The sequence below is a fragment of the Neolamprologus multifasciatus genome, chromosome 13 (assembly GCF_963576455.1).
Source record: "Neolamprologus multifasciatus chromosome 13, fNeoMul1.2, whole genome shotgun sequence".
NCBI lineage: Eukaryota > Metazoa > Chordata > Actinopteri > Cichliformes > Cichlidae > Neolamprologus > Neolamprologus multifasciatus.
The window spans coordinates 32,607,099-32,625,766 of NC_140451.1; the positions used below are offsets into that span (position 1 = coordinate 32,607,099).

At 42.7% G+C, this 18,668-nt stretch overlaps 1 protein-coding gene across 1 annotated transcript in view; it reads left to right on the forward strand.

Annotated features, from left to right (window-relative positions):
- The first annotated feature begins 451 nt into the window (after nt 1-451).
- hectd2 (HECT domain containing 2) overlaps nt 452-18,668 on the forward strand; it is a 72,521-nt gene continuing 54,304 nt past the window's right edge. Inside the window, exons 1-7 of the mRNA XM_085182412.1 lie at nt 452-1,009; nt 9,076-9,217; nt 16,044-16,182; nt 16,295-16,397; nt 16,558-16,647; nt 17,228-17,292; nt 17,577-17,622. Of these exons, the coding sequence (XP_085038538.1) occupies nt 926-1,009; nt 9,076-9,217; nt 16,044-16,182; nt 16,295-16,397; nt 16,558-16,647; nt 17,228-17,292; nt 17,577-17,622 (669 nt within the window). The 5' untranslated portion in view covers nt 452-925. The remainder of the gene's footprint in view (nt 1,010-9,075; nt 9,218-16,043; nt 16,183-16,294; nt 16,398-16,557; nt 16,648-17,227; nt 17,293-17,576; nt 17,623-18,668) is intronic.

Genomic DNA, 18,668 nt, shown 5'->3' on the forward strand with positions numbered 1-18,668 from the left:
AAAGGACAACATGTCCCTCCCACCTGCTGACGAAATAGCAGATGACGATTTTTTGACATAAATCACAAGATGATCACTTTATGTTATATAAATTAAATTATTGGTTTCTTAACTTTAAGCAATGTGATTAAAAACAAAAAATTAATGAATGCACTTATTTATGTAATAATTATTTTTAATTACGTATTTTCTATTCTTACTTTTTTGATTGGACCTTTTTTTGCAGGTATTATATTATATTGATTCTTGTTGCGTTTATATTTGCTTGAATTGCTTAGATTCACAGAGATCGTGAAAGTTTCAGCGCCAACATGTGTTTATTCTTTCGTTCTCTCTTCTGAAGCTCATGTTGCCCACTGTCCTGCCGTTATTTCCTCCTCTCTCTAGCTCTCTCTCCCGTGTGTGTGTGTTGTGTGTGAGAGAGAGAGAGAGCTGTGCTCTCCAGGCGCCTCCTCCTCCTTCTCCAAACATGGCGCCGGCCCGCAGCTGTGCTGCCTCCCCGTCAGACGACGCAGAGAGGGAGAGAAAGAGAAGAAGAAGCGGGTAGAAACTCGCCCCAAACTTTAGGAAAAAAAAACTTAATTTAAAACCAAACACTGCTTCGTGCTTTTTAAAGTACATCGGAGACTTTACGCGCCGCTTTTGGAGACGTTTACGCGTCAGGCTGTGCGCGTAACGGAAAGCCCACCTGTCCGACGAAGGTAGATTTCACTCCGTTTCTCGTAGGATGTGAATCTTCCTGATTTTTGTGAAATAACGGAGCAGAGCGAGCAGGCAGCCGGGGGACTCGGGGTCAGAGCTGGCTCTGCTTAAAAACATGTGCAGCCCTGCGACCAACAGCAGCGCAGAGGCTGTAGAGGAGTGAGTCTTTCCAGGGGACGGGGGAAAACGCAAAGCAACGTTTCCACTCTTCCACACTCGGAGGATGGATGGAGAACATTCTGCGCTGTCAGGAGTTGAGAGGGAGAGAGAGAGGCTCCCACCAATTTACAACAGCTCCCCTCCTGCTGTAAGAAACCCGCCTTTTATCTTTATCTACTACAACAGAGCGATCCCTGTCATCATCTGTTTGTTGCACAGAAAACATGTTTCACGCGCTACTGGTTGTTCTGCTGATAATGAGGCATATTCAAAAAAGTTATAAAAATAATAAGCAACGTTTGAACATTACAGGTAGAAATGTTAGACATCAATATCCGGTTTGAAAAAGACAATATATGAATTCAGGTTGAGGTTTTTCATGCATTTGCTTTAAAAAGACAAACCAATGAGAGGTTTTTAGGAAGCTGGTGCAGGTTCAGGAACAGCACTGGGGTCTGTGTGCCCTACTGTTACATTCAGGACTGATTGTTTGAGTTTTACTGTGTAATAATAGATATCAGGCGTTTTCATTGTGCATTTATTGTACAGGCAGCTTTGCACTCACACAGACTTTTCTAATAATAAAAAAACGTTATGCAACACAAACCACCGTAATTAGAGCAAAAGATTTTACTGCAGGTCATCACTGCATGAGTCTCTGAGCGTGCATCTTCTTTAATGCACTTTCACGTTCCACTTGATCCAAAATCATTTTGTAATAAGACAAAAATCTTCACTGTTTGTACTTCAGGAATCAGGTACATGGATGTGAACTTGTGTAAAGTCCCCTAAACTTCCTGATAGATAGAAAGGTGACATTTAACAAAAAAAGACGGCACTTTTGTTGCTTTTTGGAAAAAGTGATGCCCCTGCCTTACATAATGACGCCTGACTCCAGCTCTCCAGCAGTGATGTAATCATCCGAACACAGAGCCGGGCGCTCGCCTCGCTCGTTGGGCTTTTCACCGGCGTTGTGTTCGGTTTGGTTCTCTGTGTCACTCTGGAGCAGACTGGCGGGCTCGCTGGCTGCTCCGTTGATGTCATCTACATTGTGTCAGGGAGCAGGAATGTGCAGATCAGAAGGTTCGGGGCTAATAAACAGTCTGTCACTGCTGAGACCCACTCTGTCTGGAAATGCCATAAAGTGGCCGCATGCGCTTTTTTGGCCTGACTAATTCTGATTCTTCTTCAGAAGTTTTCTGGCTGCTTAGGCTCAGTGCGAGCTGCAAAGATTCAGGCTTCAAGTTTGGAGAAACAGCTCCTGGAGACAGTGGCTGCCATTGTTTTACCCACCAGTAAAAACAGACCAATTGAAGGCAGCTGGTGCTCACTGTTTTTATTTTTTACCTGATCCAGAATTCTTGTTTCTGAGAGTTCCCGATGATGAGAAAGCGTGTTGTTATCTGGAAGACTTTTTCCAGACCTCCAAGAGTTTGATGAGCTGATGGTTACTTAAGATTAAGTCAAGTAAAACCTGACTCAGCAGATTCATGGCAAACATGTTTTGGGTTTCATGCTTTGATTGTTGGGTTCTGCTGTTTTCTCTGAAAGTATTTTCAACGTTGGCTTATTGCATATAAAATCAGCCAAAATCTGAAATAAAGCCGGTTTAAAGGTTTTAATTCCTTGACTGAATAGAAACTCGACCTTTACATGTGTTACAAGTTGTGTTAATTGTTATATTGAGATTGAAATAAAAATAGTTTCTCTGGAGCTTCAGAGTTTAGCACTGTGAGCTCACAGGTGGACGCTCCTCCTGTTCTCCCAGGTTTGTCCTGGAGCTGGCTTAGTTCTCGGCTCAGGGAATTCTTAAACGCTTTGCTTCCAGGTTTAAAAAAATCTTTGATAGACTTCCGTTTATATGTTTCCACTCCACACAAACGTTCACAGCAGCATCTCTGTAGATGTAGACACACAGCATTTCCAGCATGTAGCCACACGGGTGTATTTGAGCATTTCCATCATCCATCTGACGCCGTCCACGATTGTTTTGATGTTGTTCAGTCTCCTTTGTCTTTGTTTAGCAGTTCAGTCGCTGGTAAGCAGCTAGGCCCCGCCCTTTATTCTTTCATGTTTTCTCTGTTGATCATTGCCACGGCAACGTGTTTCAAGTACCTGCTGATTGGCCTATTAAGAAAAGCCTTGAAGCATAAATTAAGTGGCACACGCTGAGTGCGATTTGATTTGCAGATGACTTTCCGAGAATGCCTTCGACAGACCTGGCTAATCCATCCATGATAATCCATAACCAGGGAATTCAGTTTAAAATGAATTACATGTGGATTTGAAGATGAGATTCCCAGTTTGCAGGAGAAAATGTTTGTCAGACAGAAATGCTTTTTTCTACAGATTGCCTGGGTGACATTCGTGTTTATCCATAGCAAACAGCCGGCGTGCTAACTGAATCTTCGCTGACAGCTCGCTAGAAATTGAAAGAGCAGCAGTGCTTCAGTGAGTGTGTCTGTGTTTGTGTTCATCTCAGCTTCAGACTAAACGCCACAGAAACTCTTGGTGTTCCCCTAGTTTCCCTTTAGCCCAGGGTGACATGGGGGCTTTCCTGTGACTTTGAAGACAACATGCCGGCTCTGAGCTTCAGGTTCTCTTTGAACACTCAGTGCACATCTGATTTCTGCGTCTTAAAGAAAGAGCTCAACTTTATTTGCTTTGCCACGGCAGACAGCGCGTCCTCAGCATAAGCAGGACTGATCATCAGAGCATGTGACCCCGGTGTAACCTGCAGTGTTTCACGTCACTTTATGGTATAATCTCAGCTCGCTTCACATCTCCAGCAAGGTGGTACTAAATAACAGTGTTGGTCAAGTTACTTGAAAAAAGTAATCAGTAACTAATTACTGATTACTTCCCCCAAAAGTAATCCCGTTACTTTAATGATTACTTATTTTCAAAAGTAATTAATTACTTAGTTACTTAGTTACTTTTAAAAAACACGATTTACAACCTGAATAGGTGATAAAGTGATAGATCTTTCAGCCCAATTCTACTTTTTCTACATAATCATCATACAAAATGTAATCAAATGAAAAGTCTATTTTTAAAACTTGTTTTATTAGTTTTAATCTTTTAACTTTATGCATCAAACAAAATTTAATTATATGCAACATTCTCTGACTGGAAGAAATTAGTTTAACATTAAACCTATTTCTGCACATTCCAGCACATAAAATAAAATATTTTGTGTGTTTACACTCAGTCTTTCAAATAGATGCAAGTAAAACACAGCAGAAAATAAATAAAGTCAAAGACTAGCGGTCCTGTTGCTCTATTTTCACCTGTAAAGCAGGAGTGGGGCAGGCGGAGGGTTACCCTGGTGCAGGTGTGCAGCGGTCAGTGGAAGAATCCGCGAGTTTCTCTGTGAGTTTCCCATTACGTCGTAGCTACTCGGTGCTTGTTTGGAAGTTTAGGGGTTTTTTTTTCGCTGTAAAAAGAAGTTTTCTTCCCACGCACAACGGACACTAATGTTTTTGTCACTTTTTATGGAATCAAACTCAAAGTAAGGTCAGTACTTCCACGCTTTAAACGCTGCACGCTCATACTCTCTCTGCACTCGATATATGATCCATTGTTGATCTGCACACAGCTGTTGTCACGAACGTCGCACTCGCTTACGTCACTGTCATGAGACATTCTCGCAAAAAATCACGGTTTTAGTAACGCAGTAACGCAGCGTTCCTACGGGAAAGTAACGGTAATCTAACTACCGTTTTTGCAATAGTAATCCCTTACTTTACTCGTTACTTGAAAAAAGTAATCGGATTACAGTAACGCGTTACTGCCCATCTCTGCTAAATAACGACGCTACTGGGAACTGTGCACGATTGCTAAACCAAAGCCAGCTCAGAGCCAGGCAGTACTGGGCCACTCTGTCAGTGGTTTGGGGAGTTTTTCTTCAGATATTGGCGCTTGGTGAAAAATACTAACGGGACTAATGCTTGCTTTATTTTGCCATGACCGGTCTCCAAACTGATGCCAGACTTGTGGTGATGATGCTGATGATGATGCACCAGAATGAGCTCACTGATCCTGCGAGTCATCTCGGATAAACGTCGGCTGCTCACTGGAGCTGATTTCAGCCTAAATCAACCCAAACCAGCTGACTTGAAGTTTAAATCTGGGATCCAGAGTCAGACTAACATCTGGTGCTGTGCTTCTGAAGCTCAGCCAGATGTGGCACCATTAAGCTGCACTTACTCAAACTTGATGAGGAACAATGTCTGTGTGTTTGGAAACCATTTCTAACAGACTGTTGAGTCTCTGTGTTCAGGAAGCAGACTGCACATCAGCTGCAGGTCAATCTGCAGGATGAGATCGTGAACTGAAGCATCTATAGCTGGTGTAAAGACAGTGCTTCACGTTTATATACAGTATATTAGACCTGATTAGAGATGAGCAGCTGACAGAGGCGAGGCTGAGCAGAGTGTGTGAGACACAGTCAGACGCTGAGCTCTTCGTGGCGTGGTTTCTCTCTGCATGACAGCATTTCCTCTCAGACTAAATGACCGAGCAGAGCCGGACACGACGGAAATCACAAGACTGCTGCTGAAGCCGTTTAATTACTGTCAGATGTGAAGCGGGATCTAGTTATCGAGAAAAGTTGAGTAGGAATGATTTGTTGACAGACTCCTTTCCTTGATCGAGTTGTTTATGCTGCACGCTTTCCGGGACATCACCTGTCAATCAGCTGGCGTGGGCGGGCCTGTGGCGATGATGAAAGAGTGAGTGATGTGGCTTCACTGGGAGAGGACTGTAATTATACACACATCACTTCTAAGGGAGGGATGTAGGAAAGCAGCTCTGCGTGAAGAGAACGGAGACGTTTACAGCGGCGCTTCGGTCTCTGTGAGGTCTTCATGTCGATATTTAGCATCTTAGTTTGGCTTTTTAGTGCATTAATTAGCACCATTTATGATGCAAATATACTTATATACAGCATATATATCATATATACAGCAAACTGATGTCAGTGTCGTTAATTTCATGAATATTTATCAACAAAAATGTTCTTAATGGAAACAGCTGAGCTGATAAATGATAATAAATGCAGGTAAAAAATGTATAAAATATCTCAACAGTGTCGTTGTTGTATAGGTCACAGTTATGGGATAGCTTGCCCACAGTTCTTGCCCATCTGCCGGCTGCTTTGCAACCCACCTCCACCTTTAGCTTAAGATCGTTTTTGATTCTGGGCACAAAAGCAGTGCTGAGCAGTCAGGCTTGCAGCGTTATACCTGTTTCCACTGTGGCCACAACATTTGTCTCTGGAGTGCTCGTTTTGGCTCAACCCTGTTTTATTGGGGTTTGCTGCTGATTAAAGGGGAAAATAGGTCTAAAGGAACCGTTCAAAAGATTTAAGTTAATGCATATCAGTATCTGTTTTTAAAAACTTTTTAACACCAAATTGTCCTCTGAAGATTGATAAGATAGAGTCCTTACAATGTTCTAGAGAGAAGCCCCAACAATAAGAAGATCCTTTGGAGATGACGGGGAGGAAGAACTTCCTTTCAAGAGGAAGAAATGGTAAATGGCCTGTATTTGTATAGCTAAGGACCCCAAAGTGCTTTACACAACCATTCACACACTGGTGATGGCAGCTACATTGTAGCCACAGCCGCCCTGATTTCAGTGTCTGCTTTTGTATTGCTGCATTAATTCTGGGTTTTCAAAAGGTGTTTGATCTGATTTGAGTGAAAAACCTGTTGCATCTCATTAACACTGTGGAACGTCTGAGCTGAGAGATGAAAGGGCACGTGTTGGCTCGTGTGTGTGTGTGTGTTGTACTACTTGTATTCTGTGTGTGACACATAAGACCAGTGTTGGGGAGTAACGGAATACATGTACCGCCGTTACGTATTTAAAATACAAAATATGAGTAACTGTATTCCGTTACAGTTACCGTTTAAAAAGGTGGTATTTAGAATACAGTTACTTTGTTGAAATAAATGGATTACACGGCGGTACTTCCCTGTTTCATATTGTGGCGGGTCAGGACTGTTTGGGTTTTGTTTGACAGCTACGTTCTGTTGTTCCAGGCGGCAGCGTTACGGTTGCCATGGTTACAGGGTGCCGCTCTCTCTCTGCGTGTTTCCTGGGTGAGAGAGCGCCTGTTGTTGTTGTGCTAAGCTAATAGGCAGAATGCTACAGGTATAGCTCTAAAGAATGTAGCATCATGGGCAGTGTAGTCCGTGCTGCAGGGAGAATGGACTGCCATACACGTTATGTGTCTGTGAGCGAGGGAGGGAGAAAAAGGAAAAGTACGAGCTGTCATCGAGCAGAAACAGGAGCTGGAAGCATGTAAATATAATAATAACCACTGCAGCCAAGAAGAGAGCCTGACGAGCCCAGCTGTAAGTAAGCTACTAAGACTCGACTGTACACCGTGTTCGTGTTTTCCTCTGAAACAATAAGTTCTGTTGGAGCAGCCTTTCAATGCCTCTCTCTGTCTCTGCTAGCAAAGTTGACCCAGACAACAAAGTAAAGCTAGTTTTCAGCTACGAGCCCGATACAGAACCCACCGTATTAGCCAGAGGTCCCTTTACTACGGTTCGGAGCCGCGGACCTTCAGTAACAGTAATAAATCACAGCAATAGTACATTCATGTAGTTGTAAACAGCATGATAATATATTAAGTAATCCAAAGTATTCAGAATACGTTACTCTCATTGAGTAACGTAACGGAATACGTTACAGAATACATTTTGGGGCATGTAATCTGTAATCTGTAATGGAATACATTTTAAAAGTAACCTTCCCAACACTGCATAAGACTGCACATACACAAATGAGCCACAACATTAAAAGCACTGCTGGGTGAATCACCTTGTTACAATCCAGTGTGCATTAAGAAGACCTCCTAACTTTGAGCCTGTTCAAATGGACTAGTTATAAAAATCTGAACCACTACCCAGTTGTGATGAATGGGGAAACTATCCATAGAGACCAGAGAGCATTTTTCTGTGTGTAAGACTGTAAACGTCTGTATTTCTACTGTGAAGTTGGGTATTTTTGCGTTGGGGTCTATTGGGACTGACTTTGGAAGCAGCCTCAAGTGGACGTTAGAGGAACTGCAGCTACTGGCACTCCCACATTACAGGCCTCACCCACAGCCCACAGGACTGTAAGCTGCCTCAGTAGCACAAGAGACACATGCAAAATGAGACAGGTGGTTTTAATAATGTGGCTGATCGTCTATGCCATCATCGTAATCCTTTTTTTTTTTAAATGTAGCATGTACCTGTTTTTCTGTTCTTTTTAGTGCTTTAGAGAAAATACCATGGAAAAACAACTGTGTGTGTGTGTGTGTGTGTGTGTGTGTGTGTGTGTTTGCGGCTGTCATGAGCGGCTGCTGTGCATCTGTTGAACTCTCCACCTCCTCTTCCTTCCACCTCTCGAGCCTCCTCTACGATCTCTTCTCTCCATCTGTTCTTTCATTTCCATTTCTTCACTGACTTCCTGTCTCATATCCTCCTTCATTTTTCCCCACTTTCTCCCATCTTTTCTGCATTACTTCACTTTCCCTCACTTATCCTTCTTTCCTGCTCTCTCTTTTCAACATGCTTTCTCTCCTCTTCTCATCTTGTTACCACATTTTTCTCATTGCACTTGTGGTTCACAGACACCCAAAACTCATCAAGTACCAAAACGATTAGAAGTGTGATTCATCACGGAGAAGTTCATTCACTCGGTTCAGGTCATGTTGTCATTGTCTGTTCATGCAGCTGAAAACCTGATTTCATGTAGAGGTTCTGACTCCAGAAAGAAAGAGCTAGAGCACCACTAAGTGCTGGTTTCTTGGTGTTATGGGTGAAATCTGGGCTTAAAACCTGGCCTAACCTGGATCATCTAGAAGAGATGAGATGGAGGTCGTGTCTGGTTTCAAAGGGCTCCGTAGTTCTGTTTTAGTTTGTATGTGATTGGATCTCGGAAAATAAACAGAGCTGGTTTTCCATAAAGTTTTGGAGTAAAAGGTTTGTGTGTGTAGCTGAAGTCATGTCCGGTAGTCTCTCACTAAAGCTGGCATCTCCACTTTGATTCTCCACGTTTCTCTCAAGGTGACGTTATGGAGTTACAGACTGAAGCGTTTGAGACTTCAGGACGGTTCAAAAAGATAAAACAAAGCAGGAGATAACTGGTCGGTTGTGTGTGCATGCAAAAAACCTTCTCTCCACTCGTCTTCATCATCGTGTTTTTGTGTGGTAGGGTCTGGGGCGAGGAGCCAAGCAGCCTTTTCCATCTCTGGGCACCTTCATCTCCACGCTCAGCCAGAGGAGGGACATGGCTGGACGTGGACTGGCTGGTGGCATCATGGGCAACTTGACCGGTAACCACGGACTCAGACACGGTGAGTTCAGACACAACTTATTATTATTTCAGCAAACAGAGTGCTTTTGCCCCTTTTCTGTCTTTCTTTGCACATCGAAAAAGGAAATTGAATCTAATTTCCCAAAATGCCGTCGCTATCGTCCATTCTGTGTTCGTGCCTTTAGTCCAGACCAGATTAGAGCTTTGGCTTTCAGGAAATGACACCGGACTCGAGCTTCATAAAACATTATGAGTAAAAATCATTTAAAAAACAGTTAAAAAAAAACCTCCATCCATCTTCTTCCGCTTAGCAGGCTCGGGTCGCGTGGGCAGCAGCCTACGGAGAGAAGCCCAGACCTGCCTGATCGTGGTGGAGAGGTTTGTGTGTCGCAGGGATCCCTGGACTTTGCTGTCTGGGGGCTTTTGCCACCTGGCAGGGTCTCCCATGGCAAACTGGTCCAGACAAAGAGCGATTCAGAAGAACCCTATGAGTAGAACACCAAGGGAACAGTTCACCCTTCCTGGGATAGAGTTACCGGGGCCCCGCCCTGGAGTCGGGCCCGGGAAGGGGGCCGAATGCGAGCGTCTGGTGGCTGGGCCTTAGTCCATAGGGCCCGGGCACAGCCCGAAAAGGGGACACGGGCCCATCAGCAGCCAGGACCGAATTAAAAACTGTTTTGGCAAAATGTGCCTGTTGAAAGAACCTGACTGGAGAAACACTGCTCTGTAAACCCGAACGCTAAAAGGATTTAAATAGGAGAATTATTTGGAGTTATTTGTTGCATTCTCCCTTTTTTCCATCATTTTAAGCCAGACTTTAAAAAAACGTGTAATGTGCATCTATGTTCCTGCAAGAATGCTGAAGCGTTCCAGCAGAATTAGACTGTTGAGCTGTCATTGGGACAGACACAGACATTCACACGGCACCACTGTGACAACTGATTCATATTAATGAAAAATATTTGAACTGACATAATAAGAACTTTACCACAGACATCATACAGACATCCAGAGATATGACACTCACAAAGCCAAACGATGAAGATGGTGTGATGTTGTGAAACAGCTGCTGCTACAAACTGTTTAAAACCTGATTTAGGGGCAAAGGTGCCAAACCTCTGAAGTGTTGATATGAAAGGTTTGGCTTTCTGCTGGCATATTTAGATCGGATTAAGTTTTGAGACTTGCTTCCAGAAGCACTTTAAATATTTGATTACGTGCAATATGCACTACTTTACTGCAAAAAACATTGAAACTCTTAGAGCTTTTAATGTTTAGGTTCTTCACCATAAAAGCAATTGTGAGGCTTCTCTGTGGGTTTAAACGTGTAGATGGAAACACTTTGCCTTTAGCATCTTTAGTCAAATTGAATTTTTTTACTTCTACTTGTGCAACAAGCTTTGCTCCGACTTCCTGTCGTCTGAATCGGCACTGCTTCATTCCAAAGCAGTAAAGCTGCTCAGTGTTTCGTAATATTGTTCGCCGCCTCTTTGCTCTCGTGGAAGCACCGATCCCCGTCCTCGTCTGCGATGTAATGATGTGTTACTTCCTCTGTTTACACTGTGCTTGATGTATGCACTCACACTCTGTTTATGCTGCCTGCAAATGATGACATCGCTACTCTGAAATGAAAAGCTTTGAAAAGGAAGAAGAGAAAAAGCTGTGCGGCTCTCGCAGTGTGAGCAGATCAGACGCCTTCACTAATAACGAGACACTTACAGACATTTTTAAGGGGTGATTCAGATCTCAGCTGACTCACAGTTGAAGCTCAAGTCATTTAGACTCAAGAGCTGGAAACAACTAATAATTACAAATGGTTTGTTCTCCTGCACGTGAGGCATAAAAACATGTTTAGATAAGCTTTTTAGTTTCTCTTACTAAATTAGCATCGCAGTTATCAGATTGCGAGCTTTTCTGCGTGGCTTTAATTACTTTTTCATTGTGAGTGTTTTGACGGTAAAGGGGATGCTGCTTCCTGTTAAAGGCGAGGTTGTTTTTAAATGCCGCGTGAGAACAGAGACCCGGCGGAGCACCCACCAGCCCACTTTGTCACCGCGGCTACTGATGCCAGAATAATTATACAAACCTCCGCCCCAAATGAAAACCATATGAAAGTGAAAACCATCAAGACGCACACATGAGATATTGTTGCATTCCTCGGGCCTGTTACAGTCGGCCAGCCTGCTGGATAATCACCACAATTTGCTACTTCATCTGTAACGTGTTACGGGTTTTTGTAGAGATTTGTCAAAATAAAAGTGGAGTTTGGTCTCACAAGGAACGCTGTTCCACTGCAGCATGATACGACTCAATGCAGTAAATATATAAAGTGGCTAAATTGGTTGTACAAAGTGCAAAAGTCTATTTTCTTTGTATGTACTTCTGATGAGCTTTCTCGTCATTTTTTAAAGTGGTCTTGATTAACAATTCTCGAGGCTTCTGCAGGTCTTCTTTGGACTTTGCTTTTGGACTCGTTTTCAGTCCCAGCCTGGTGATCAGTTTCAGAGAAGTGTCTGTTGAAACAATCAGATATAAAAAGTAGCTAACTTAACAGACAATATAGCAAAAAAATAAATAAAAAACAAATTTTAAATCAAATCTTTAGGAACTGTTTTACTTGTGGCAAAAATACATCATATGTTCCTGTTTCTTTTGCTAAAAATATGAAACATGTCAACGATATCACAGTGTGACTGAAACAACATTTTGCACCAATGCGGTGATTTCCAAAGAACTTTAGCTGCCATGTCTCAGAATCCTTAAAAAAGTTGTGGAAACTATTTTCAATTCAATTCAATTCAATTCAATTTTATTTATATAGCGCCAAATCACAACAAAAGTCGCCTCAAGGCGCTTCATAGATACAGAGAAAAACCCAACAATCAGATGACCCCCTATGAGCAGCACTTTGGCGACAGTGGGAAGGAAAAACTCCCTTTTAACAGGAAGAAACCTCCGGCAGAACCAGGCTCAGGGAGGGGCGGGGCCATCTGCTGTGATTGGTTGGGGTGAGAGAAGGAAGACAGGATAAAGACATGCTGTGGAAGAGAGACAGAGGTTAATAACAGATACGATTCAATACAGAGAGGTCTGTTAATACATAGTGAGTGAGAAAGGTGACTGGAAAGGAAAAACTCAATGCATCATGGGATTTACATGGAAGACCAATGAAGAAGTTTACATATCCACCAAATTGTAATAAACAGTAGTCATGTAGTCACGTTCTCACACATAGAGCAGGTAACCAGCAATCATATTTTGCTGTGACGTGACTGAATAAGAAGCTATCACTGTGCAACTTACCCCACAAACCAGGGTGCATGTCAGGTACAAGGTGCACACATCATCTCCAGTCTGATGCTTGCTTTGTTCAGAAAGCTCTGCAGCAATGAAAGCAGGATTTAATGGAAAGCACTTGAAAACACTTTGGGAAGATCTCTCTCACCCATCATCAAGAGACATCAAAGTAAACTCTGGAGAAAGAAAGAGAAGGAGGAAAAAGATGAATGTGACTCTTGTGATCAAAAGGTGTCATGGCAACAGATGCTTGTTGTTGTCAGCCCTGCGCTCAGTGATATACGAGCTGACAAAGCAATGATAATTAGGATGGTGTGAAGGAGGAAGGTGAGAGACGGGAGTGAAGATGGGAGGTGAGATGTAACAATATGTTCTTCTCCTTATTGCAGCTTTTTATTTCACTGAGGCTGAGAAAATCACAACGAGTGATGAAATCGAAATTTCTATTTGAAATCTACTTCTACACATTTTTTTCACTATTGGATTAATTACTTTTTCTAAACCAAGGATTTCTTCATTGTAGCATCTTTCCTCGCCCTCGGGACAAAATGCAGACATTTAGCTGTTCTGTTGGTGGATGAGAGGAGTTTTTCTGTGATGTAACACGTGCCCATCTCTGTTCTTGTGTCCCTTTTATCTTCTGCTTGCACAATCCTTCCACTTCTGCAGAATGAGCATCCACAATGCACCTGGACTGGCTGCGCCTGCCTATTGTTAGTGTTGGGATTGAGGCTAATTATAAAGAGAATGGATGGATGGTCATCAGTGTGGGAGGATAGATGAATGCATGTGTGTTATGCAGCGCAGCCTGGCCTCTGTGATTGCACACTGATTGGGGTTAATAGCTGTTGTTGATTAGTTTCTCTGTTTGTGGAGCTCTTTTACTCCCAGCACATATTCCCTACACCTACATGTTCCGAGAAACATTCAAAACAGGCCCAACGTCTGTTTTGCAGTTGTTGTTTTTATTTTCATTTTCACTCCATGTGTCAGTTTAAACGCTGTCGAGCTGCAGATCTACAGCTGTGATTTACAGTTTGTTTTTATTGAATCCACCCACCCACCCATCTTTATCCGTCCATCCCTCTTCATCCATCCATCCATCCATCATCAATCATCCATCCATCCATCCATCTTTATCCATCCATCATCAATCATCCATCCACCCACCCACCCATCTTTATCCATCCATCCATCCATCCATCATCAATCATCCATCATCATCAATCATCCATCTTTATCCATCCACCCCTCTTCATCCATCCATCCACCCCTCGTCGATCATCCATCCATCATTCATCCCTCTTTATCTATCCATCCATCCATCCATCCATCATCAATCATCCATCATCATCAATCATCCATCCATCCATCTTTATCCATCCATCATCAATCATCCATCCACCCACCCACCCATCTTTATCCATCCATCCATCCATCCATCCATCCATCCATCATCAATCATCCATCATCATCAATCATCCATCTTTATCCATCCACCCCTCTTCATCCATCCATCCACCCCTCGTCGATCATCCATCCATCATTCATCCCTCTTTATCTATCCATCCATCCATCCATCCATCCATCATCAATCATCCATCATCATCAATCATCCATCCATCCATCCATCCATCCATCCATCATCAATCATCCATCATCATCAATCATCCATCTTTATCCATCCACCCCTCTTCATCCATCCATCCACCCCTCGTCGATCATCCATCCATCATTCATCCCTCTTTATCTATCCATCCATCCATCCATCCATCATCAATCATCCATCATCATCAATCATCCATCCATCCATCTTTATCCATCCAACATCAATCATCCATCCATCCACCCCTCGTCGATTATCCATCCATCCATCTTTATCCATCTACCATCCATCCATCCATCCATCCATCTTTATCCATCCATCGATCATCAATCATCCATCCATCCATCTTTATCCATCCATCGATCATCAATCATCCATCCATCCATCCATCATCTTTATCCATCTACCATCCATCCATCCATCCATCTTTATCCATCCATCCATCATCAATCATCCATCCATCCATCTTTATCCATCCATCGATCATCAATCATCCATCCATCCATCCATCCATCATCTTTATCCATCTACCATCCATCCATCCATCCATCCATCTTTATCCATCCATCGATCATCAATCATCCATCCATCCATCTTTATCCATCCATCGATCATCAATCATCCATCCATCCATCCATCCATCCATCTTTATCCATCCATCGATCATCAATCATCCATCCATCCATCTTTATCCATCCATCGATCATCAATCATCCATCCATCCATCTTTATCCATCCATCGATCATCAATCATCCATCCATCCATCCATCCATCCATCCATCCATCTTTATCCATCCATCGATCATCAATCATCCATCCATCCATCTTTATCCATCCATCGATCATCAATCATCCATCCATCCATCTTTATCCATCCATCGATCATCAATCATCCATCCATCCATCCATCCATCATCTTTATCCATCTACCATCCATCCATCCATCCATCTTTATCCATCCATCGATCATCAATCATCCATCCATCCATCTTTATCCATCCATCGATCATCAATCATCCATCGATCCATCTTTATCCATCTACCATCCATCCATCATCTTTATCCATCCATCGATCATCAATCATCCATCCATCCATCTTTATCCATCTACCAATCCATCCATCCATGTTTATCCATCCATCATCAATCATCCATCCATCCATCTTTATTCATCTACCATCCATCCATCATCTTTATCCATCCATCGATCATCAATCATCCATCCATCCATCTTTATTCATCTACCATCCATCCATCATCTTTATCCATCCATCCATCATCAATCATCCATCCATCCATCTTTATTCATCTACCATCCATCCATCATCTTTATCCATCCATCGATCATCAATCATCCGTCCATCCATCTTTATCCATCTACCATCCATCCATCCATCCATCCATCTTCATCCATTTACCTTGGCCAAGACACTTCACCTACCGCCTACTGGTGTTGGCCAGAGGGGCCGATGGCGCGATATGGCAGCCTCGCTTCTGTCAGTCTGCCGCAGGGCAGCTGTGGCTACAACTGTAGCTGCCTCCACCAGTGTGTGAATGTGAGAGTGAATGAATAGTGTAATTGTAAAGCGCTTTGAGGGTCTCGAAACAGAGATTGCATTGCATAATTAATAATAATCTGCACATAAAACAAGATGTCTTGAACCAGATATCTGCTTTACATTATGAACATTTAACGAGCAGACTTGATATTATATTATGACCGTGATTAGGCCTTTGTGAGTGCTGCTATAGCTGAGAAAGCTTTCACTGTGTAGCTCACTAGGCTGAGAAGATGAGAGGATGTGGCTTCCTGTAAAATTCTACTTTGGCATCCAGTTTCCTTTTTAAACTCTTTTTTCGTTAAAGAACTCCTTAAGTCGTGTTTTCTGTGCAGATGGTCAGTGTTACTGAGAGCGTGCTATAGTTGAACTGGTTCCTCTTCTTTATTTTCCTCTCCTGCAGGGAGAGAGCTGCCTCCGATATGCAGCGATGTTCGTCAAAAGCATCGGCTCTCCATCGACACTCTTCCTCCAGAGGTCAAAGCTCCATTCCCCTCCGACCCCATCATCCCCCTGCGCACCAAGACTACCAAGGAGTTTCAGTAGGTGTCAGTTCGCTGGAGCTTTAAACACACTTTAAACATGCAGGAAACATCCTTAAATCAAAGGTAAAGAGGTCGGTCTCCGTCAAGTCTTTGGTGTGTGTTCTGCTAGGGAGGACATGGAGCGTGCCCTCCAATCAGGAGACTGGAGGGAGGTCCGGGAGTTTTACCTGACAACCTTTGACTCCTTCATAGAAATCAACGCTGCCTTCAAGGTATATCACACACAGAATCTGGTTCTCAGCGAATGGCCTGTTGTGAGAAAACACTTTTAAATGCTGGTAAAAATTTCACAGAACTGTTTTACGATGTGGTGCGATGGGAAAGCAGTTTTCACTAACTCTCTCCGTGTGTTACTCTGCCTTCGTTTCCCAGCGAGAGGCGAATGGATTGTTTAACACGATAGAGGACTCAGGAGTCAACACCAAGTTTGTCAACGCTGTTTATGACGCACTGCTCAACACGGTGAGACCACACCTTCAGACATGCTTACATACGCTCAGAAATGAGGAGAAAATACTCTGAAATTCTTCTGTTGGCTGTTTGCAATCACGATAGTTTTCCTTTAATCACATTTGAATGTAAAATATTTTACATCTGATGGGGCCTCATCAGCCAACACCTTGTGTGCAACTGCTGCAGCAAATCCCAGCAGTTGATCAACTGCTGGGATCAGCTTAAGGCTTTTCTGGGAGCTTTTAGGAACTGACTATAGGGAACGACAATACTCCAGCATAGACGTGAACTAGTTTTTTAGCATCACTCTGAAACAGGATGTTTCTAATTTGATCAGTAATGCACATATTAAACAAGGCAGTCATGGAGATTTTTTGGATGTATTAAGAGATATATCCTGGTCAAAACTGACTCCAGGGTTCCTCGCAGTAGTACTGGAGTCGTCCACACCTGGTGAGCGTTTTCTCAATTTAAAAGTAGAACAAATGACCTTCCTGTTGTGGTGAAGGTTAGATGAATATGCCGTTCAGTGTTTTTATTTCTCTTTGTAGGCCTCTGCACACTAAGCTTGTTTCGGTTGTGTTTTTAGCCTCAGGACATCCAGAAGTCAGTGCTGAAAGGGATCATTAACAGCTTGCTAAGGGAGTGGAAAGGGTGAGACGAGCTCTCTGCATCTTTGTGTTATCATGTTCCACTTATGAAGTTTACTATACATGCTTTTATGAAAGGAAATTATTAACATTTCATTGGTATTTTTCACATTCTAATCGCTGATGTTGGAATTCTTGTTCATTTATATTAAATTGTAGTAAAACAGCTTAAAGTAATACCTTGAATCTCGGTTTTGTACCTCTTTGCTGGTGTAATTATTTGTTATTGTGGGACTATTTGTTGACAGTGGCTCACTGTGTTCTGGGTTTTGTCTGTTCTTTTTTCAGGCCTCGGACAAAAGATGATCTGCGAGCTTACTTCATTCTCGTTCAGGTACGATTGTGGGGAGGAGCCAGAAGGCCGCTTACGGTGAACTAATCTTCATCACAAATCAGTGAAGAAATCAAATAAATGAGAACAGAGAGTACAGCTGATTAAGTCAGATACAGCATGAAAGTGGGAGCTAGAGTGTAGGTGGGTTGCAAAGTGGCTGACAGACTAAAACAGTGCGCCCTGTTGGCAACTTTTTGCTTAAACATGCATCATGTCTTGATGCATGTTCAATCATCCAGGTAAGGAAATCCCAAAAAGTAGATTCTGTTGATTTGGACATGTTTTCATTCAAGTGACTTCTTCACTATCTGCTACATCCAAATGAACAGAATCAGCTTTTGGGGATTGTCTGCAAACACTTGCTAAGAAACCACTGAGTGACTATGAAACTGCGACAGTAAAAGGAGGTTGTTCAAATTACCTGAAAGACCTTCAAAATAAAAGTTCTCCCTTTCCGCTGAAACCAGGATGCTTCAAAAGGCTTAACTTTTACTTTGACGGTGAATGGTCTCCTGTTCTGGTTTGTTCCGTTTCACAAGTGTTTGCAGTCGGGGTCTTCCATATAAGCTGTTGGTGCCTTCGAGCTACCGAAACAACAAGGTTTTCGGTGTAGCACTGTTTACCTCTTTGCCACCAGTTTTACGTAGCAACAGTCATCAAACGTTTACACATTTTTGTCCCCTAATAATCAGTAGTTACCATGGGCTCAGTGACTGGTTTTTAAGCCTACGTCACTGGGACTTGAGAACATTTGTTAAATTTGGTAGTTTTTGCCCATATTTATTCTTATTTAACAAAGACATTTTCATCAAAATGTTTTCTTTTTGAAATTTCCCTTTGCTATTCTTCTTAATCTTGCCTCTTGTTTTCATTCCAGTCTTCTCTCTTTTTGGGGATCTTTCTTTGATGCTATTTTTCATCTCGGTCTGTCTTTCGTTCTCTCCGTCCAGTCTGATTCCCATATATGGTTTTGGGGATCAGCATCAGATAAAGACAGCAGTCTACAGTAGTCCCACTGTGGTTCCAGCCTCCATCTCACACACACA